This window comes from Lacerta agilis, chromosome 11 (assembly GCF_009819535.1).
Source record: "Lacerta agilis isolate rLacAgi1 chromosome 11, rLacAgi1.pri, whole genome shotgun sequence".
Classification (NCBI taxonomy): Eukaryota; Metazoa; Chordata; class Lepidosauria; order Squamata; family Lacertidae; genus Lacerta; species Lacerta agilis.
The window spans coordinates 30869375-30892539 of record NC_046322.1 but is presented as its reverse complement, the minus strand read 5'-3'; the positions used below and the strand labels follow the sequence as shown (position 1 = coordinate 30892539).

The 23165-nt window shown below is 41.3% G+C and overlaps 1 protein-coding gene across 6 annotated transcripts in view; it reads right to left on the bottom strand.

Annotated features, from left to right (window-relative positions):
* Nucleotides 1–8590: 8590 nt before the first annotated feature.
* Nucleotides 8591–23165, bottom strand: part of XRCC4 (X-ray repair cross complementing 4) — a 104916-nt gene continuing 90341 nt past the window's right edge. For all 6 annotated transcript variants that reach the window (XM_033163785.1, XM_033163786.1, XM_033163787.1 and 3 more), the window contains one exon: nucleotides 8591–8863. In XM_033163785.1, coding sequence (XP_033019676.1) covers nucleotides 8755–8863 — 109 coding nt within the window. In that variant the 3' untranslated portion in view covers nucleotides 8591–8754. The remainder of the gene's footprint in view (nucleotides 8864–23165) is intronic.

Genomic DNA, 23165 nt, shown 5'->3' with positions numbered 1-23165 from the left:
AGGATTTTAGCAACTTTAATGCAAAGAGTCATTGGTGGGGCTGGAATGTTTAACCGATCAATCAGTTCTATTAATTGACTAAAAAGGTGCCCAGAAGGAATTGAGCGTAAGATTTTGTGCAGAAGTCCTTTAAAAAACTGCAGGTAGTAAACCATTTTGAAAGTGGCATTCCCCTTTTCACTCGCATGCCTCTTCTAAGATAAAGGCCATGATGACATATGTGCCCATTATCTTAAAAAACACACACCAAAGGAAGTATGCTTCCTGCTTCATAGTAATTGCTTTTACCCATGAGCAAATTTAGATTAATCAACTAAAATTAATGTGATTAAAAAAGTAATATTTCTTCAATGGGATGACGACACTAGTAATCAGCTCTGCAAAATATGGTTTTAGGGAAATGCTCATGAAACATAGTTTGACCTAGAGCATACAGGTGCGCCAGCTGCATTTCCCTTGGTGTAAGAGACTTTGCTTCCTGAGTCACATGCCTGGGACAGCAATGCTCACTTCAGTAACACACACTCTAAAATGCACAATCCAAAGTTTATTTTTATAGTTCTAACTACTTTTTTCTTAAAGGGTTTTCAAACTATGGATTTAGAACACTATTTCCAGATGTACCATAACCTCATTTATTTATTTTTGAGGAGATTTTATCATCTACTGACTCACAAATTTCCTGCTACACCTATTTGGCCTTAGGAAGCCTACATCAAATCTTTCAGGGGCGAAGTAGGACACTTGATGCAGCCTGTCCAAGAAGCAGAGGTGGAAATACTTGCATCATCTCACAATGGAGGCAGCAAGAACTGAACTACATGTCCAAAACTGTTACTGATGCAGATGTCCTGGGAACATACCATTTCCGAATGTGCCATCTCTGTGTGCAGAACCAGTTTGTTGGCCAGCGGTAGAGATTCGCTGAAGACTAATTATATTGGTCTGAAACATGGGGTGTGGCTCCGTCTCCTTCACCCTCCACAGATGACCTCTTAGATTCAACATTTGGTATATAGTGATATTTTAATTCCACCCTCCCATGTGCTTGATTCATTCATTCTTGCCTCCTCCCACTCTGTGTGCATTCTTGGAAAAGGAGGAAGAGGGGAAGACAGAGCTGCTGTTGCTTCAGGCACATTCCCCTTTGCCAGTACACTACGGCCTTCATATGAAGCACTCCTAGGTGTGCTTTAATCTCTCCAAATTTAGGATTGCTTGCAGTAACAAGCTAAACCACAGTTCTTGCTAAGGAAGCCCAGATAAGAAATAAGAGGTTGGAAGCAGAATGCAACTTCAGTTAAGGATACACCTAGTCCAGGGATGGGAACCTGTGGCCAGATGTCGCAGGACTCCAACTCCCACCAGCCCAAGCCAGCAGGGCCAACAGTCAGGGTTGATGGGAGCTGTAGTCCTACATGATCTCCAGTCCTTTTTCTTGTATCACAGGCAACCAGATGTATTGAAAAGGTCCACAAGCAGTGCACAAAGGCAATAGCCAGCCCTTCCATGCTGCTGCCCTCCTAGCAAATGGTATTCAGTGATTGCTTCTTTTGATAGAGGTTATGTTGGATTAATGGCCTAATAACCCTTGATGCATATCTTTGTTGAACTGGTCTATTTCCCATTGAAAGCCCTCTAAGTTCATAGCCAACACTCATTAATTCCTGGTCATGAAACCTAGCATTTGCTGCACAATTCATAAGTCTACTCATCCAATGACATTGCAGCCTTAATTATGCATTATGGGAAGAAGTACTTTCTCTTATCTGTTCTGTATCTATTGCCAATCAGTTTAGGTAATCCCTGATTCTTAGTATCATAGGAAAGGGTAACCCACCCACCCCAGTTTTCTCAACATGATGCATCATTTTTTAACCTTTAAGTCCCCATGTAGTCACCTCTTTTCTAAAGTAAAGCATCTCCGTTTAGTTAGTCTTTCCTAATAGGCGGCTCAAGTCCTCGAACATTTTGGCTTCCCCTTCCAGTCCAGAATGAAAACAGGTAGCCACTTATACACCTGAAGTTCTTAGCTTTTGTCCCTGACAAGGCAGTGGTAATATTTCGAGAGAAGAGGGTAAAGTGGAACCAGAACATTCATGTTGAGGACTACTGGTATTTTTGCGTTCCAGATTTTTGCTTAGAACACATGGGGCAATGCCCTGAGATTTTTGTCTGTTCAACAGGGGACTCCCGCTGCCCCTCAGATTTCTGCATCAGAGTTGTTCCTGACAATGCAATTCTTGGTCATCTCTTGGGAGACAAGGGAGAGTTAAAGCTGAATCAATAATTTAATTTTGAGGACTAATTTTTGCCCTGAGATTTTTGTCAGTTCAACAGGGGACTCCCTCTGCCCTTCCAGCAACAAGTTATTCATAAAAAAAGACTCAACTAAACATTGATTTCAAATAAACTCTTTTATTGATGATTTAAAATATACCTTTTGGAAACAAACTATTGAAATATTTTTCTTTGTAACCCTGTTGATATAATTTTTTTTTGGGGGGGGTGCATAAGAAGGTGCTCTTACTCAGCTCCCCCTCCTTTTTCTACTGATCATGTAACACCCAGGCATTTGATAGATGAAAAATAGACTGACATGAGAGTAGATGCTTGTTACTGAATGGCCTCTGAGGACTTCAGCAGCTGACATGTCCCACACTCCACTGGGGAAATCCTAGTCCCCAAATGTCTATGAACACCGAGAGAATTCTTATGTATTTCAAGAAAAGTACTCAGATTTGTGATATAACACCAATCTTGGTGTGGAGCTACACAACATCCACGAAGCTGCATGTTGGAAGCTGCATGTTGGAAGAGCTACAATTTCCAGAGTTCCCTGTGAAGATGGAGCAATTGCTAAACCATTCTGGGCACTGTAGCTTTGGGAGGAGAATAGGGGTCTCTTAACAACTCTCAGCACCGTTAACAAACTGCAGTTCCCAGAAATATTTGGGGGAAGCCATGACTGTTTAAAGGGAGTATGTGACTTTCTACTAACTTCGATGGAGATGCTATTCTGCGGTGAAGCTGCCAGGACAACATTTACTTGTATTCAGCCCTTTGTCAGCATATCCCATCACTCTGGGTTTTGTTTCATTATATTGCAACAGGAAAGGTTCTGGCAGCAGAAAGGTTGTTATTTCATATCTGCCTATAGCTCAACAAAAAGGGTGGAAATGCAACAGCAACATGCTGCTGTCTGCAGCTCTGCAGGCGAAACATGTGTCAAGATCAAGCGTAAAAGAAAACAGCTTACATTGCATCTCATTGCTGAGTTGCCCTCATAAATCAGAATCACTCTCACCTTGACTGATGCCTTCCCAAAGTCAAATGGGAAGAAGGAACACACTTAACCTGATTCTTTATTGGGAAGACTGCCAATTTGCCAGGGATTTCCAGTGCCCAACAAGTGTAAGGAAAAAAAGAGGTGATTTTTCTTTCTCGACAATTATTTCCATAAATCACCCCTGATTAACTTATCATAAATGTTGCTCAGCTTAAACACGGCAGCTGCACTCATTGTCTGGAACCACATTACATTGCCTGAAGGATGGTGACTTCCAGGTCTCTGTACAAACTTAAGAAGATCTTTGAAAGCAATTTCCATTACGGATCTAAGTTTCGTAAACAAACTCCTCTGAGAGACCCACACCAGGTGAGGAAAAACTAGAAAGCCTAGAATCTCTTGCATATGCATTCTTGGAATCTCTAGACTTCATGATTCGTGGCCCAACCTATCAGAACTCTTCCGTAAGAAGAACAAGATTTACTTGAAACACACCTTCACCTTTTTCAACATATCCAGGCCCTGGGTATCCATTCCACATTTGTTCTGCTGTCTGCCAGCCATGAGTGTTCATTTTGCAGGGTCAGAGGGAAAGGGGAATCACTCTGTTGATGTTGCTAGGCAACCCACAGCCCTCATCACCAAATACCCAGTGCTTTATTTCTCAAAATTTAGAGGCCCCAGTTCCTGGAAGCCAGGCTGTTTGAGCCAGAAGACCTCTTTCCCAATCTTAGAAGTGAAACAGCTACTTGGGGCTGCGTGGCGATGAAGGGAAGCCGTTCTGCATGTGCTCAAAGGATCCCTTCCATCATTAAAATCCTATTTTAATTCTCATATTTGAGAGCTGAGCTCCCGAGCATGAAAACAGGATTGAGGGTTTTGCTTTGTCTCAAAGTAAGTCTTTGGGGCACATCAGCATTGTGGCTGCAGTTGCCTAGCAGAATGATTTCTTTTCCAGGTCTAGCAATAGGAAATAAGCAGGGATCATCAAGGAGAGAAGTGCATAGCACAACAGCCAGACTGAAGGGCAGTCAGACATACAGTGCTCAGAGCAGTCCAAGCCAGGTCTCTCTTCAGAGCAGTGCTCAAACGATGGAGAAAAGGAGTTGAGACCCCTTCATGAAATGTAACCGCTCCATCAACAATTTTAGCTAAATCATGTTCACAATAACCTTCTTTAAAAAAGCTGAATTATAAAATTCGGGGTTTGAAAAATGAGCATTTGATACTGCATGATTAGTACACACTTGTATACTAGTATTAGTATTATTAGTATACACCAGGCATAGGCAACCTCAGCCCTCCAGATGTTTTTGGCCTACAACTCCCATGATCCCTAGCTAGCAGGACCAGTGGTCAGGGATGATGGGAATTGTAGTCCCAAAACACCTGGAGGGCTAAGGTTGCCTATGCCTGGTATACACTATCTCACTCAAGCTGCTGGGTAGCTAAAGCTCTCTGGATTGGTGCAGATATCTGGGGATATAACCACATGTAAGCATCTGTGTACTGTAGTTCTACTGAAAGCATCAGCAACCGGATGTACAAGATGACTTAATAACACCGATCTGTTCCATCTCACTCTCTCAGACACACGTCACAGACTTTCCCCCTTGTTCCAGCGAGGCAATAACAATATCCCCAAACAGCTGAGCTTCCTCACTGTTCCAGCCAAAGCTAGTTGTCTTCTTTCTTTTCAAGAGACTTCTCATGAGCAGAATTAGAGTGAGCAGGGTTTGGTTTCACGCAGTTCTTTTCCAGTGCTGAGCAAATCTCAAGAAAATTGACTGCAATCATTTGCAGATCATTTTCCATCCTCCTGCATCGGTCTTCCAAAATGACTGCTTTCACGAACCCAGACCTAATTTTTTTAGAGTTTACCTTTGCCCTGCTGAGTAGTACCTCCAGGTTACTGTTAAAATAAAACTAATATTTAAAACTACACTTTAATCGTCTTGTTAAATGAAAGAGAACATTGTATAAGCTTAGTGGGGTGGGGGGTAGGGAGAATGGAAACACAAGGCTAGAGGGAAATACAAGGGCAAAAAAGCTTTGATCCAATACAGGATTCATGCTCAGCCGGAGTAATCAAAACCATATGCAGAAACTATGGGACTTTCAGCTGCTCTTTAATTAAATAGCATAAAAATGACTTGACATCATTTTGTGTACTGGGGCACTTTGCAGAAGTGCTTTATACTAGGATAAGTAGCTTTATGAAATGTCCTCCACTGGTTGGAAAAAGGCAACAAGACCCCAAGTAACTTGGAAACTGCTGAAATCAGTGAGACAATATATCAAAGAAGGAAATGCACTAAAGCATGTGTGTGTGTGTGTGTGTGTGTGTGTGTGTGTGTGTGAGAGAGAGAGAGAGAGAGAGAGAGAGAGAGAATAAACAAATAAGACAACTATTGGGTTGACCACACAGAGGACTCTTACACCTCTTAAGTGTATAAAATAAACAAGATCCACTCAAAGGTAAACTAGTTTCTAATCATTTCCTGAGTGGTTCTGGTTTTATATTTTGGCTTATTGCATCAACTGGATTTCTTTGAAAATGATGGCAAGGTTGGGTGTAAGACTGAATGCACAACATTTGATTTTACTTATCTATAATAAACCTGCATGCATAATTTTAGCCCGTATACACCCGATTTGGCACATCTGAGTGGTTTTAATTTGCATTTGGCCTTTTATATATGCTGTTAAATTTATTGTGTCCTGTTCTGTATGCCAAGAAGAAAGGAACAAGAAGCTGAGGGTGACAACGTAAGAATCAAAACCACATGATTATTTTGCATCAAGAGACAGATTTGGAATTTGTCACATTTGTTTCCTTACCTTTCTTCCAAGGAGCACTTCCCCCATAAAATAGGTCAGGCAGAAAGTGGAAAAGGGAAGGGAATGTTTCGAGTGAAATTCATGGCAGAGTGGAGATGGAACTAAAGTGAGGTCAACCTTCGCCAACCTGGTGTCCTCCAGATGTTCTGGACTACCAGCCCCACCCAGAAGAACATCAGCTCAGCCTCTGGTCCAAAATATCTGAAGGACACCATATTGGCAAAGACGGGCCCAAGCCAAATGTTCTGTGCTGAGAAATCTTGACTCAAAGGTTGGGATGGGCAAAAGAAGAGAGAGTACCCCAAACAAGGGGCTGATTTCAGAGTGAGGGATAGAAAAAAAATCCCCATGATTTTCAGATACATAACTTTTCTGGCCATACTGGTGGCAGATTCTTTTTTGTTTTGCTCATTTTTGCTGCTTTCTATTAGTCGTCTCAGAGCTCCTTGTTGTGGTCAGATAGTGGGAACCATTTTCTTCCTCATAATGATTTGGGGATTTTACTACTGCCTTTGCTGGGACACTTTGGAGAAGGAAATGATGGCTGGTCAGTACAAGAAATAACAAAAACAAAAACCTGCCCTCATTGTTGCTGACAAAAGTAATCTTGAAAAATACCTCTCCCCACTTCATTTTCATATCCTGTGAATGGGATTACAAATCCACAGAAGTGCATTTTGCTTTGGCACTAAAACAAACCCATAATTTTCTAGCCCAATGTCAAATTCTAAACCACTGGCTATAAAAGAGTTTTTAATGGTTTGAAGATGATGCATATAATTTCACATTCAATGGTAGGGGCATTGATAAAAAGTCATGAAAACTGTATATCGCTAAGCAGATGTTTACACGTAAAGCATTTTTAAAAAGAAGAAGGTATGGCTACAATCCCAAGGAAAAAGTTGAGCTGGATGCAGAGGAAGTTAGTCACAACTATAATCTATGACTAATTTCCTCGGGATCCAACCTATTTGAGATTCCAGGATGGGCAAACGTATGGAGTTGCAGCCAACACAAGTCCAAATAGTATGAGTAAAACGTAAAAGTGCTTCTCCCCATTATTTCCTAATTAAATATAGTTATACATTGGAAAGCATCTACAGTTGGGAGCACCTGGTAACAATCTACTTATTTTTTCAAAACATACACTCTAATCCTTATCCCTTTTCAGCTTTGCACACTGTTTATAGAAAGAGTAGTGTTTTTCATCCATATTTCTTATTTCCATAATGGATTCAGTGTCCTATTTTCAATTTTTTGTTTCTTCTTCTTATTTGTTTAGTCCTGTATGCGTTATGCAAGCTGAACTATTGTTGAATTTGCAGTGCTATAAAATGTGGCAGCAAATGTTGAACTGAAAAAAACAACAAAGGGTTGTATTCAACTAACTTTTATTTTTGGTAGACTGTGAAATTAATGTTCTCTAAATTAGCCATGGCCAACAATTTCAATAGGTCTACTCTGAGCAAAGGTTAGTAGATGCCCATCCTAAACAAACTTAGATCAGAAACCCCACTGGGTCAAAAAGAATTGAGAATCATAAATGTGTGAGTGCTAAAATGGGAGTTCCATATAGCAACTACAATCTTGTTAATTTTGGCATTTCTCTTTCTTCTTCCCAGAGTTGAACTGCACAATCTGCTCCAGTAGTAACTAGCATCGATTAAGGCTGAGCTGAAACAATCACTGTTTTTTGCAGAAGCATGTTTTGTAGTAAAAAAAGAATAATGTCCCGTTTCTTTGGTGTTTTTTTTGGCAGTGCCTGCAAAAACATCTACCTATTCATCTGCACTACCTTCTCTTGCTCTCTTTCACAAGTCACTTTGTTTTCCCTTGAAGGCGTTGTCATATAAAAACTTGCCCTCTGGAATAACTTCCGCAATAAGAAGTCATACATGTGTGAGAGAGGTATACTGGGAGGCGGAAGTTACTTGGTTTTGTACTATGCTCCCTTCTGTTTATTATTTATTTGAGACTCATGTTTACCACCTTTTGCCAGTAGGTCCCAAAGTGGTTTGCATAAATAAAAATATGAAACAATGGTGTAGGCTTGAGCAAGATGTAGCAACTTAGACCACTACCTAACTGGAGCTAATGATGATTAGCTTTCACCGTGGGACTTTTTTTAAAAAAATGTGGCGACCAAGGGGGGGTGGGGGAGAGAGAGAGAGAGAAGACATTGGATTCCATAGCAGAATGACACAAATTAGAAAATATTTGTCAGCCTGGAATTTGGGAAATATCTTGTTGCTATCTATGAAAAAGTTATAGACTTTAAAAGACACCTTTATGCAGGGACTGCAGTCTTAATCTTCCCTCACTGTTTTTATTGCTGCCACTTTGGTGGTCTGGTTAATTTTTCTCCCTAACCCCCAAGGGAAGATCAGCTTCCCTCACACAAATCAACTGTAGGCAAACCCATCTTTGAAATCTAGAGTGACAAATGATGACCACTAGGGGGATCACACACAAAAACTTTATTAGAAAAAGATAAAACTATTGTTAAAAATGTTCTCCAAGGAACAAATAGCCCCCTGCTTCTAGATAAAAATGTTCTTTTTGAGACAAATAATTAATTGGAGATGAACAGCTTGTAGTGAGGTCATAGTCTTCTTCCAGATTGGTCAGATATCACCGAAGAGGTCTTCAGGATCACCAGTGTTTTTTTCTGATTCTGAAGGCATCTCTTTCGATGACGGCTGCTTGTCTGACGATTTTGGAGGAGAATCAGCTCTAGAGATTTAAAGTAGATAACCTTAGTGAAACAAATTTATGTTGGTTATTTTTAAACAATGTTAGGTGAAGATAATTAAAGGAAAGTTTAGTGTCTTTGGAGACTGTATACATGTTTAGGAAGGAATCATGCTCATATTTGCTACTTGTTCATCTGTGGCAAAGCCAGCAATGAAATTAATCAGGTTGCAATAGTTTAGTTGTCACTTTTCCATTTTAATCCCTCTTCTCATTTTCCTCAAGATGCCAATCCAACCTGTGATGCCAACGTAAAGAATTAAGCAGAAGCAAACAAGTAAATGGAAAAGACAGCTAAGCTGTATTTAGTTCAGTTACCGCTGCATGGCATAGCTGAAAATTGGCTGGAGTTCCCCCCTCATTTTTCTTGCATGAGATTTATAGCCATTTTCTAATATTTTCACAATAGGAGCAAATTCCTAAATTTCAAGGTCTTAAGCTCTACCTTCTGCCTTGCCAATAGTTGAAATATTGAAAAAAAAACAAAAAAAAACTTTAAAATAGCAAAAAGATTTCAGCGTTCAAATCTAGAGAGTGTATTTGGGCCTGCTGTGCAGTATTTGAAATCCTTGAGAAGCATGTGTTTAGAGATTCCCAATTTCTTTACCTTCTGCAGTTTACTGAGAAATGTAATAAATCCTGATTCATACAGTCGCTGGCAGGTTCACACAGTCAAGCAGCTGGCACAGGAATTGCATGATTCAGACTTCTGTTATGTACCACATAAGCAACTTTTCACGTAAGCCAGGTATTCAACACAAAACAAGAGATGTGGGCAATCATAGGGCCCTCTTCGGACAACCTCCTCTTACTTCTCCCCAGTATCTGAGAGTAAAATGAGACTATGCCAGCTAGCCACACTCCCAGCATCAGCACATCCATGTAGCCACATCTCCAGCAGTACCTATCTGTTTAGCAGAAAGAAGCTAATGGTATGAAAGAACAAGAGGCAGGGGAGCTGACCTGGGCCCCATTTTATGGGTGCCCAGGGCGCATGACATCATGTTGTCATGCCCGTGCCCTGGCCTTGGAACCTGACTTCCATTGCCACCAAAAGTCAGGTTCTGAGACCTCACAAGGCTTCAGACTTGACTTCCGGTGCTTCGTGAGGCACTGGAAGTTGTGTCAGGGGCCCTGTGGTGAGCACCCACAACAATTTTTTGTGGGTGCTTGGGCACCCAGAGCCCTCTATAGTTGGTGCCCCTGACAGTTCACAACCTTGCCAAAGCTAAGCAGGCATGAGCCTAGCCAGTTCAGATGGGAGACCACCTGGGAAACACATGCAAATCCCTGTGAGTTCCATGACAGAAGAAAGGCAGGATAAATAAAGAGACCCTCATATCCCCATACTAAGTGCACAGGGGCTTCTATCTCATAAGGGATCTTGATTCTGAATCACAGATGCACAGATATCAGGGGTATGGACAGAGGGGCATGATGAGGCGTGACTCTTTCTCCCCACATAGTAAGCCATGGAATCTCTGCTCTCTGGCTCATACAGTTTGTGCTGCTACCACCACATTAGTTAAAGGAGCTTTGTGAACTCTATGACATTTAGCAAGATTGTCAAGCAACCAAAACTTTAAAATACATCCCCAATTCAAGGAGATTATATTCCCACCGTGGTTTTTCCAAGTGATGTTTTGAACATGCCCACCACAGATGAAGAAAGTCTGCTTTGAGAGTGTGCCAGAACTTGAGAATATGTCTGCTTGGGGAGTCCCAGATTGAAATCCATGCTCACCTATAAACCTCACTGGGTGACATTGGGCTATCTCTCAGTCTAACCTAAGGTTGCTGTGAGGATAAAACAAAGGGAAAGAAGTACACACACTGCCTTCATCTCCTTAGAGAAAAAGCAGGATAATAATGTAATGAAAAAAGAATTCTAACTTCACCACAATTTAGCACCCTCAAATGTGAAACATCAACTCTGTTTACGAGTTGTGTGAATAATACAGAGAGCTAAACCACACACTGAAGAGCAGGTAAGAGCATTGATAAGTATTTGTTTTCTCAGCTGAGAACAAGCCACACAAAACTGAAAAAGCAGATGTGAGACATCTCAACAGACAAAGCAAAGCACCCACTAACTATTTAGTGTGATTGAGTGCCTATCCTAATGATGAGGTGATACGACAGATAATGCAACTTAAATGCTCCTACAGCCACACAAATTTCAGAATTCTGACAACAAATTAAATATTTCAAAGCTCTTGGAACATTTACCTAAAACTCAGTTACATGTTAACATCTATGTCCAAAGTGATATATGCTATTGTTAATAAGATAGGGAATAAACATTTTGCCCTTTTCCTTTCAAAAAAAGAAAAATTCAGACTGGAGGCTGAATTTGCCAAGACTTTATATAAGATCTACATATGTATAGGATACTTGGTTTTTTGCCAGTGCTGGCACATCCATCATGTCCTAGGCTGTGCTGACACATTTACTGGGGCTTTGTTCTTAAATTCCCAGTGTGGGGTGTATTGTAGCATGGTTCATGTATTAGGAAATATTTTCCTAGAAATTCTAACAACTACACGGGAAAACTTCTTGGATTTGGTTATGCTCTCTGCTCTATATAAATTTATCATTAGTTAATCACTCCCCTGTATGAAAATGATGGGGAACTGACATGTTTCCCACTAAACTTTGTGTCTCCCAGGGTGAGAATTTCTAACTCTGTCATGTTTTCAGATACTATTGGGGTTCCTTTACCTCCTATCACTGTGCAGAGCAACATATTCAGGGTAGTGGTTTCTTCTATGGGAGGGGTGTGGTAAAATACTCATCGCCATTGAACTGGATGGTCATGTAGTCAGGAAGATAGACATCCCTTCATTACATCATGACATTACTTAGCTGCTTAAGGCAGGGGTAGTCAACCTGGTAGCATCTAGCAGCTGTTGGACCCCAACACTCATCAGCCCCAGCCAACCAATGGTCAGAGATGATAACTGCTGTAATCCACAACACCTGGAGAGCACCATGTTGGCTATGGCCGAGTTGAAGATATCCAACCAGTTTAATTTTTGTTATTGATATGTTTTGCCTCTTCAAAATCATTATTGTTTTTAAGCCAAGCAAAACCTGGATGAAATCCTGGGCACAAAAGGGATGAGGAACTATTGGTAGGGCAAGAGATAAAAACACTATAACCCAGATGAAATGGGAGGGTGTGAGGAATTTCCCTGGGTATATAACAGCACAGGCTGGCTGGTCTCTCACTCAGATTGGTTGAGATGTTTCCTTAAACGTGGGTTTTGTGGACTAAGCTCAGGCCCTGCACAATCATCAAGTTCTCAAGACCCAACAAACCCCTAGAAACAGTCTTGTAGAAGTGCCTTAACGACAAAAATCTTGTGGCTTCCTGCACATCTCTCTGTGATCAGTGCTTTGCGACCAGACATGGAATGAAACAAAAGAAAACAAAAAGAGTACAATTATTTTGATTTTCCTATTAAAAAAATTAAAATTACATCGCTTAATAATGCAAAGCTCAACACAGAAATCAAAACCCACAAAGATTAACTAGGCACAATTGGTTGCCCGCTATCCCGGGGGTGGACTTCGGTCTTTCAAATTTCAGCAGCACCCTGTGCAAGGCCAAAATTGGGCAATCCCCACTTCTCATCTTCCATTTTGCTCAATTCACTGTCATAGTTGCAGTACCCTACAGCACCCTCTAGGTTCAGTGCCCAGTGCGGCACTGGTTGTGCTGCTCTAAATCTGCCTTAGCCACCCCCCTCTTCAAAGTTTGTCACATGACTAGGAGAGAGGAGCTTTTTAAATGCATGTGATGGTCTGGGGAGGAGGGAAAGTGTGGGAATACAGCGGGAGGGAAGAGTGCTTAATCGTGCATTTTAGAAAGACATTTTCAACTTAACTGCGAAGAAATTCAACACTCATTACCCAGCAAGAGCGTTTAAGGAAAAACTGCACTTGCATTTATCAGAAATACAATCAGCATAATGCATCTGAAAAAAAGATCTAAAGGTACTAATTCAACAAATCATATGTGCATGTTCCAGACTGAAGGCTTCACGATGCTCACCATTTGCTGCTTTCAATTGTTAAATTACATTTAAAACTGAGGTTAGTGTTTTTGTTTTTAAAGAATTAACTGTGATCTGCTTGGATATAGCTTGGCTGGATCAAGTGAAAAATGATAGCTATTGATATATAAAATAATTTAACTCACAAATACATACTGGCCAGAATTAGCCCATCTTAATAAAGATCTACTTCTTTTCTTAAACGAATTTTAATATTGTAAAAATAAGCGGGTGGCAACAAGTATATTCAGTTTAATATTATTACATTAGGAGAATTAACAAAGTGATATATAGTTATTATATGTAGTTAAAACACATTTCTGCCTGCTTGTCAACAATTCAAGTTTTGAGAATAAAATCCATCTAACATAAAAAAGAATTCACAAGCCTGAGGTGAGTTAACAAGAGACATACATACATTCCTGTGGTTCATTTACACTTAAGCTCATTCCAACATAAAGGAACTAGACCACACATCTAGATTGAGAAATCGTTTTACAGCCACTGTCTCAGTAGGGAAGGGGGGGGGGAAGGGATCTGATTACTTAGTCAAAATCACAAAAAGTATATACACAGCACAAACATTTGGGTTTGCCTAGCAATTTAGATAAGAGTTTTTACAAACCCAATACAACATAAACTATCCACCAATATTGCAATATTTTCTACTTAGTCTTTTAAAATTATATTTACAATGATATGCTGGTGCTCAATACTTTCCCCCTTCCAGCAACCCTACAGAAGCTAATAATCTTGAGCAAATTCAATAATGTTGGTCATTCCACTCATGATTTCTTATTTAGATACATCACTATGAAATGTCTTCTTGAATACACCCAGCAGCCACTATTGATCTGTCACCTCTCAATCTAGAATGTTCATCTTGCTGAATTGGGGAAACAAATGTTTGAGGGAGGGCAGATATTGTCTTCAAAAAACTTCACCTTTACATTAAACCCCTCCATCAAAGTAGCTGAGGTTAGTTCATAAAGACTACACTAGAAAGACGAAGACTAATGCCTTCTATCTTGTGGTTGCGCTGAAACACTTGAGACTCGTTCACTCTAAAGGTGAGGCACCTGAGACAGCGATGTCTCAGGTGCCTCACCTTCTCCTGGCCCTCAAAGGCCAAGTAAAAATATTGAATCCTGGATATAGCCCCAAACTCCTTCTACATAGGAAATGCTAAAATGTAATGTTCAAATCCCATGCATTTGAATGAAATTTGAATGAGAGGAGTTTGTTGGTTTCATAAGTGGCTCTCAAGAGATAGCACCATTAAGAACTTGCAGTGATTCAGATAATGTGGTGTACTGCAGTAATTTAAGTGGACATAATCAGCCTTACCTGTTTGCTTCAACAAAGTAAGATTTAATTTGGCTTCTAAAGATGAAACTAAAAAAAAAAAAAAGATTAATTGCTTATGCTCCCAACTTGCTAGCTATCCAGGAGCCTCTGGTTCGTCACCTGTGTATTCTCATTCATTATCGGTGCAAGTTCAGGTAGCTTCTCTCTCTCTCTCTCTCTCTCTCTCTCTCTCTCTCTCTCTCTCTCTCCCCAAATGAGTGTTTCCCCCTACTATCCTACAATTCTATATAGAATTATGTTAGCCAGGTCATGAAATGGATTTGTGCTGCAATCATAATGATTAAACAGCTTTCATCTATTTTTTAGCTAGAGATGAAATCAAAAGGCTAAGAGAGTACTACACAATAGGTAGCTATTGGCAGTCCCAGTTGTTGGTAGCATCAATAAAGCACACCGACTCTAGTTGGCAGAATAAATACCTGTTTGGCAGGATTCTTAGCCACATAAAGCCGAGAGGCAGGGGAAACTGAGTTAATATTCATCTTTGAAGTATCTGAAGAAGTGTGCATGCACACAAAAGCTTATAACCAGAACAAACTTAGTTGGTCTCTAAGGTGCTACTGGACAATTTTTTAATTTTTAAAATTTATTTCAACTTTGAAGTGTGATAGAAGTGAGGATCCTTTTCATGCCTGTGTGTTTTGTCCTTCCGATGTTTTTGCCACCTGTCTGTACCAGTTCATTGATGAGGTCTGTGCAGAGCCGTCTTAAGGGGATCTGCCGCCCTGCCGCGGCTATCCCTCCGGCGCCCCCGCCATGCCGCCTCTCCGCCGCCTCCCTCCCGCGCTTGCTGCCCCTTGGGAGGGGGGTGGGCGAGCAGGGGATGAGGGGCGTGGCGCTGGAGCGGCGCGGGGCTCTGCGCGCCCTTCCAGCGCTTCCGGGACGGGAGGCGAGGGCGGCCGGCTCGCGCTCCCGCGCGCATCCGAATGGCGCGGCGCAGCCGGGCGGCGCGGCTGGGCAGCTTGTGCTCCATCGGGTGGGCGGCCGGCTGCGCGCGGGAGCGCGAGCCGGCCGCCCTCGCCTCCCGTCCCGGAAGCGCTGGAAGGGCGCGCAGAGCTGTGCTCCTGTGCTCTACTGGGCAGCCAGAGGGCGTGGCGTGGCCGGCCAGCTCCCTTGCCGGGAGTCAGAGGGCGCTGCCGGCAGGCGCTGCCGGCAGGCGCTGCCGGCAGGCGCTGCCAGCGGGGCTGGAGGACGGAGGCGCCCTCCAGGCCATTGCGCCCTGGCGCGCCGCGCCACCAGCCCCAATGGATGAGACGGCTCTGGGTCTGTGAAACCAACAAAGATTCAGCTCTCTGGATGAATGAGTTTAAATATTCAGGATCAAACAATGATTCCAGAGCTGGGTGCCATCACTCTACCAAGAGATAATTAATTCCATAGCTGGATAGAAAGGACAGACAGAGCAGAGGTGAGTCTTCTCTGGATGTTAATATACACCAAGGGATGAAGTACTAGTCTAGTTGCAATTCAGAGAGCATTCCGCTGTCAGTTCTTCCTTTGTTTGCAGACAGGAAACCTGCTTCCAAGTTAAATAATTTACACTTTGCAAGTTTATGAAGAATTCATAGCGGCATTCTTGGCAGGATGTTGGACTGATCGACCTCCAAAATTGATGGGAGCCCTTTGCAAGACTAAAGCATTCATTTCTCCTAAATGGTGTTTACCAACCCTACTGGTTTTGAAGCAAATACATGCTCAGGACTGCAATACAAAGCAAATTAATGTGAATGGTATAAAGAGAAGTGAGGTGTTAATCAACTTTCTTTCTTTCTTTCTTTCATTTGACAATGGAGAGACTTTAATTTATTGTTTTATTATGACTTTTATTGCTGACTCACTATAAGCTGCCTTTAAGTCTGTTTCTCACGGAAAGTCAGGGTATCAATGGAAAGATTGATAAATAAATAACACACAGGGCATATGTAGACCAGATGCAGCCCATGTAAAATAACACAGTGTTACCCAGATGAACCTGGGAAGCACTAATGTCCCATCTCTCTTGGGTTATTTTTTCTCTGAAAGCCAGTGCAAGTTTCAATTCCCTAATCTTTCTCCCCCTGCTCCCCAGCTCTGGACAGGGGAACAGGAAGAATGGCTGGCAGACATTTGTCAGGCATCAGTTTCTCACTTGAGGCTTTCGCTTTCCTCTTCCAAAGGATAAACAGCAATTGTATGTTTATGGTTCAGCATCGCAGGGAAAGCTTTCATCTGCTGTCTTTCATTAACTAGGTGTGTGTGTCACTATTTACATTGCAAAACTGGAATTCAATATATATGCTGAAAAATATGAGATTTGAAAACATGGCATAGAGTTCACAGACTGAAATCATTTAGCGTTGTTTTTTAAAAAAATCAAGACAGAAATGGCAGAAATTAACAAATTTTACTCCCTACAGAGTTTTAGAGCTCTAATTACAAGAATGGTAATTGTAAAAAATGCAAAGAGCAGAATCTAAGTAATGATATGATTATTATCTCATTAACATGAAGTACAAACATATATTTAAAATCAATGAGAAGAACTTTTTCTGAGGATAAACTCACATGTAACAGTTTTCCATATGTCTTTCTTTTTTAAAAAAAAAATATCTTCTGTTTGATAGCTGTTGTTATAGCATGGAATATCTCTGTATCTCCATCCCAAACCAGAACATTAGCACAGAATTTCAGTGTGGCACTTTATTTGTCATCTGAGTAGTGCTGTTTGCTTCTCATCTCACAGAACTTATCTCTCTATTTGTGTGCTACTGCACACATCTGCACAAATAAGTACCTGGCATGTGTGATCGCTCAAAAGCTAATTTTGGGGAAATAACAAAACTATTTTTGGGATCTTTATGGGAGATGATTAAGCTTAGACAGACAAAATTGCACTGGCTTCTATAATCTTGCTGAATTTGGGGCATTTAACACTGAACAATAGTGATGTTCTTACTCTGGAGACCACACTATCATTACATTTGTTATATTTATATATATTTATAATTGAAGTATGCAAATATAATACAATTACAAGCTACAAAAGGGTTATATTTTTTGCAACATCAGATTCCCACTGGCCCCGCCTGCATTAAACAGAAGGCAGCACACCATCACACAGAATTTCCAGTTACACAAAAGGGTCCATGTAAGAGTCATGTTCCAGTCTGATGCCAGATCCCACTGAGAAGGGCAAGGCTAGAGGCAGGTTGCGTCTCGTCAGCAATTACAGAACCACAGAGAGCTCCAAGTGAGAAACCCATCTTGATAGAAGGTTGAGAGCACTCTGGTGCTTTGTAAAGCTCCTGATATCTGACCAAAGACACAACCTGCAGGCTCCTTCACAATGCTTTGCCTATTCCTGCAAGTGGTGCGTTAAAGGGGTGACGATTTACAGTGGTACCTTGGTTGTCAAACGGCTTGGTTCCCAAACAAATCTGCTCCCGAACGCCGCAAACCCAGAAGTAAGTGTTCCAGTTTGTGAACGTTTTTTGGAAGCCGAACGTCCGATGCGGTTTCGGGAGTCGAACTGACTCCCAGAACAGATTAATTTCAAGAACTACCGGTAAGGTACCACTGTACTACATATCGGAGTTTTATAAATGTCGTAAGCAAACCAAGGAGATAACATGCAAAACTAGGTTCCTTTTTGCAGACTTATAGAGCAATTCTTGCCATAAAAACTTGAGGGCCCATATACAGCTAATGCCATGTATGGCATATGGAATCAGAGTGGGATGTGTTGCAATGCACCTGCAATGACCCTGAACTGGTTTTTTCAGCTGCACACATGGTATTGGTGGCATCAGAGGCAGGCGGTAGTCTGCAACATTCCATACATCATGAAACTTTTTATTATTGACACTGATTCCTGCAATTCTAAGTTATGCTGTTAAGCACCAAACTGAGAGCATGGAAGCTTCTATGTAGGCATTCCTTAAAGGCAATAGATTCCTTGATCTGTGAGAGTGCTGGCTCTCCCAGTCTATTATGATCCTGTGGCTGGGCTTTTCACACAGTCTTTGTAATCACATCATTAAATTCACAACCATGAGACACAAACATTTTGAGTAAATAGCACTACTGAGTGGTGTGCATTACAATAGTTCTGTAGCGATCATGCCAGACTACTTTCAGCTGAATCAAATATTAGCTCATAGAAGGCATTGGTCTGAAAAACCCAATCACACTTCCATCACCAGGACGTGGTTCACAAGAACTAGCATATTAATAATAGGGACTAATTATATCCAGGGATTTCACTAATCCAGCTATGTCCTCTAAAGCATACGGGGAGGGGTCTGATCTAAAGTCCATGTAACTCTCACTGCTGAACTCAGTATTCAGGGATTCAGGGCATGTGTATTGATTCAGTGAGAGGCATTTAAGAACTTTTAGCATGTTCCTATGAAGTTTTGCAGTGGCATATAGAATATAGATTTATGTGGCTTAAAATTACTAATAAATTCAAGGCACCCATTTCTTGAGACAGGTTATTACCATGTTTACAATTTTGCTGGAAGGAATCTGGAATGCCAACATCTTGATCCTAATTGTAATAATTATTTACTTCCTGGATGACTAGCATGTCAGAATTAGTCTAAAGGCTTGCTCTTAAGGTACTGAATTTAGGTGGTCTATATTATTTTCCCCCATCTGCCACAAAACCTGGTATACTTCATGCATGATCTCTTTTGTTGTTGCAGTACCATTTCTGCAGGAGAACTTTACAGAAATTATTATTCTGTAAGGATCGTGGGGTGGGGGTGGGGAGGATATCAGGAAGCACATTCATTTTGGATATTCATCACTCATGGAGGTATTCATTTACATCCTGCAATAAGATGTAGCATATTGACTCAGTTCGCATGTACAACTAAACCAAACCATGGGCTCTCGGAGAGGTAATTGTGGCTGCTCTGCTCCTCCTGCAGTCCAGTTCCATCCTGCTGCTGCTGTGCTACTGTGAGCTAAGCCATGGTCTGGCATAGCACATTGTCCAAACTTCAGCTTGTGATTTGTCTCCTCCAGACAAACCACAAGCTGTAAACAAATTACACATCTTGTTTACAGCTTATGATTTTTCTGAAGTGAGACAAACCATGAGCCCAGGTTCAAAGAGTATGCTAATCCAAACCATGGCTTAGTTTGCAGTAGCAGGAGGACTGTGGGAGGAACCAGGTGGCCTCACTTTTCTCTCCAGGAATCCACATGTCAATGCCAAGTCATGTCTTGACTTAGTTTTATGTGCAAATCAGGTTATGAGGTTTGGAGAATCAGCAGCAGTAAACAGAGAAGTAAACACAACTTTAACATTAAAAAGTGTTAAAATATGTATTCAAAACTATTTTTCACATCTATCCATTGGAGCAAAGAAGAGATGTGTATAAAGCATAATCAATCAGTCCATTATGCCAAGCACAGGGGAACTTTCATAAAACTACCATCAATAGTATTGGCTGGTGAAATTGGCCGCAATTCTTCCTCCCCTCTCCTCTAAATCATTCGTGGTAGCCAAAACAGCAACAAAAAGAGTAATGTGTTTGGTAGACAAGAGGTTTAAGGAAATGAATCGAGAAGCAGTTGCCAGCAGACAGCAATGGCTAAATGTAGTCTCTTCTAGATAGGAGACAGCTGTATTCCTTAAATCTACGACAGACAAGCCTACTTAGGGTTTCTAGCCATGCAGATCTTCTGATTGGAGATGCATGTGACAAATGTTCTAGAAGCAGCTATATTGCAAATTTTCATATCACAGAGAGGTAGAACAGGAAGATGAGCTATAAAAGCACAGTGCCAAACCTGTATTCATGCAAAGTCAAGACCACCTGTTTTACAACAGCTTATCTTGAGTAGTATGACAGCCGCCAACAAAATCTACCAGAAGATCATGTAGCTATTTAAATGTATTTACAGAACAAATACGAGCCATTTTCAGACATCTGATCCATGGTGGGCAAATGAGTATAACCAAAAGGTCGGTGAAACAGGGGTCTGAGATGCAGCCCTTTTCAGTCACATTCAGAGAAAGATGGCTCCTAGTCGTAATGGCTATGTATTACCCCCAGGACCAGAGGAAGTTTGCCTCTAAATATCAGTTGCTGGAGAGCACAAATTCCTGATAGTGGGCTTCCATTAGGCATTTTGTTGGCCACGGTGAGAACAGGAGGGTGGACTAGATGGACCTTTGGTATGATCCAGGTAGGCCTTTTCTCTTCTTATGAGTGTTGGGGCAAAGCTAATAAATTTCAATCTATTGGCCATGGTTAAATTAACTGCTTCTGAAACTGCTAAGTAAATGTGCGAAACAAGATGACCAGTGACAATTTAGATGTCTAATGTTTCTGACTTATTTAAGTTTAATGTGAATGGCACTGATGAATCAATCAGCTCAGGAATTAATGAACTGGGTATCTTTGTGGATAAAATTTTAGGGGGAACAGAGCTCTTAACAATGCACTATGAGAAGCAGACTCTACGTTCTGTTTAATGTGTTGCATTATCATTAATTTATTAACCACCTTTTACACCATCGTCTTAAGGCAATGTATAGTAAAAAGAGGGGGGAGAAACAGTTAAAAAAAAAAAAAGCTGATATATTGGGTGGTCATATCCTGACAGGAATCTTGTTCCACTTAACAGGGGTAGCCACACTGAAAGCCACGCTCTGCGCTACTGCAGAATGGACTTTTGAGATCTTTGGAACTTACAGGATAAGCTCTCCCGTGGACTGCAGTTACCTCCCTAGATATATAAGGGATAAGGCAGCCTTTCAAGTAACCTGATCATGAGCTGCATATGTTAGTATCAACATCTTTGACATGGCCTGGTAGCAGATTGGTAGCCAGCGCAAACCCCCTGAACAAGGTGCTATATGCTGCTTGTGGTCTGACCCTCTTCATCATGTTGTGCACCAGTTGCAATATCTGGACCAAGTCCAAGGGTAGGTCACCCCCCCCCACTGCCCCGAGAACATTGCAGTTATTCAACCTTGAGGTTACCAATACATAGGCAACTGTGATCAATATAAATATTTTGTTGTTGTTCAGTCGTTCAGTCGTGTCCGACTCTTCGTGAATAAATATTTTACAGGGGTGTAATTTTCACTTGTTATGTATACCAGGGACGTCCAACTCCCAAGAAACTGTGATCTACTCCCAGATTTAAAAAAACTAGAAGTGATCTACCCATTTTTTTTGGGGGGGGACTCAAAGTTGTTGAGCTTTTTTAGGGGAGGACATGCCATACTTCTGCCACTTCTAGGGGGGGACACGCACCATAAATCGCTTACTGAGCAGAAAACACGGCAGCAATAACTCTGTCTTCCATTTTTGCAGTCGTGCGCGGATGAAGGGAAGAGCGAGGGGGCGGATGCTCCCCCCCACGAAGGAAAGTGAGCCTGCGTGGACCGCGATCGACCCACAGTCGACCGGTTGGACATCCCTGATGTATACTATTCATTTTAAATGTTGTAACTGATGTTGTGTTTGCTGTTTTTGCACATTTATAATATTCAGTGTAACTATGCATGTTCCTTGGACATGCACATTGAGCCAGTCTGCATACAACTGCACATGCACAGATTGTTCCATGCAAACATGAACCTTAGTCTTTAGGCTTTGCCAACTGGCCGCCTGGGGAAACCTAGCATTACTGCACAATACTACATGGCAGGTTGCTGCAAACAAAATGGCTTGCCAGGCAAAGGGAGCTACCATGCAGTGTTAATTTAACATAAGTATGGCCTTAGATTTGTTCATGTGTAACCTCCGGGGTCAATGCCAGTATCATCTATACAAAATATTTGCAGGGCGGAAAGTCAAAGAAAGTGGGAAAGGCCTTTGTCTGTTTTCAGATGCTGCCTCTAGGCAGCACTCCTTGGAGAATATGCTTAATTTAATAGTTTGCTGTCATGTTTTCTTGGCTGATTCTTTACTGAATAAAAGACAATAACTGTTGTCTAAATGTCCCTTATGTACACAGTTGGAATCAATACAAGAGCAAAAGCAAGAATTAAATCGATATGAGAATAATGAACCAAACTAACTCTGATTAAATCAACGAACATAGGAGCATCAGACCCCCTCTTAGGTACTTGTCTTGCTTGACTGATTCAAGTTAACAAATCTCTGCATAGCTGAAACCCTGAGGCTTTGTGAGTTGTTTGCTCTTTATCCAGCAAAGATGCTGCTGTTAATGGGGAAGAAAATGTATGGGTATCTTTTTTTCTTTCCTTCCAACATTCTTCAAGAATGACATTCAACCTAGCATTTAAAACACAAATCTAAGCTTTTATAAAGGTAGATTCAGCAAGCCATTCAAAATGCAACAACTCAGGGATTCTCAGCCTCATTCTTGTGACAGGGGCCAACTTCAAATTGGCAGATCAAGCCTTGCCTAGTAAAGTACTATGGGAAATGAAAACCTCTATGAACTATTTCTTTAAAACAAAATTCTTTGGGCTGCTGAGCCATGCAAACTTTCCTGTAAAAACATTATGATAACCCATGGGGTCCAGGTGCAGAATCTTCTCATCTTCTGGCGCCCGTGATTGTATTTTTTGTGCTTCCTTTCATTATTTGAGCCATCACAGAACAAAAACCTCATCCTCCAAATTGTGACTGCTATTCTGAGATTAGGGTGCTCTGACAACCCATCTCTCCACAAACTAAGCACAAACCAAATCTTCAGGTTACTGAGGAACTGAAAGACTGCCAGGAATGAAATAATTCTGACTGCATTTAGAGAGATAAAATAGGTAAAAAGCTATTTACTTTGTAGGAATATGCAACTTTCTCAGGAAGACAGAACTCTTCATCAGGCAAGTTAGAAGAATACTTAGTTATTTGTTAGGTAAAGAGAAGAGCTATTTTGAGGCA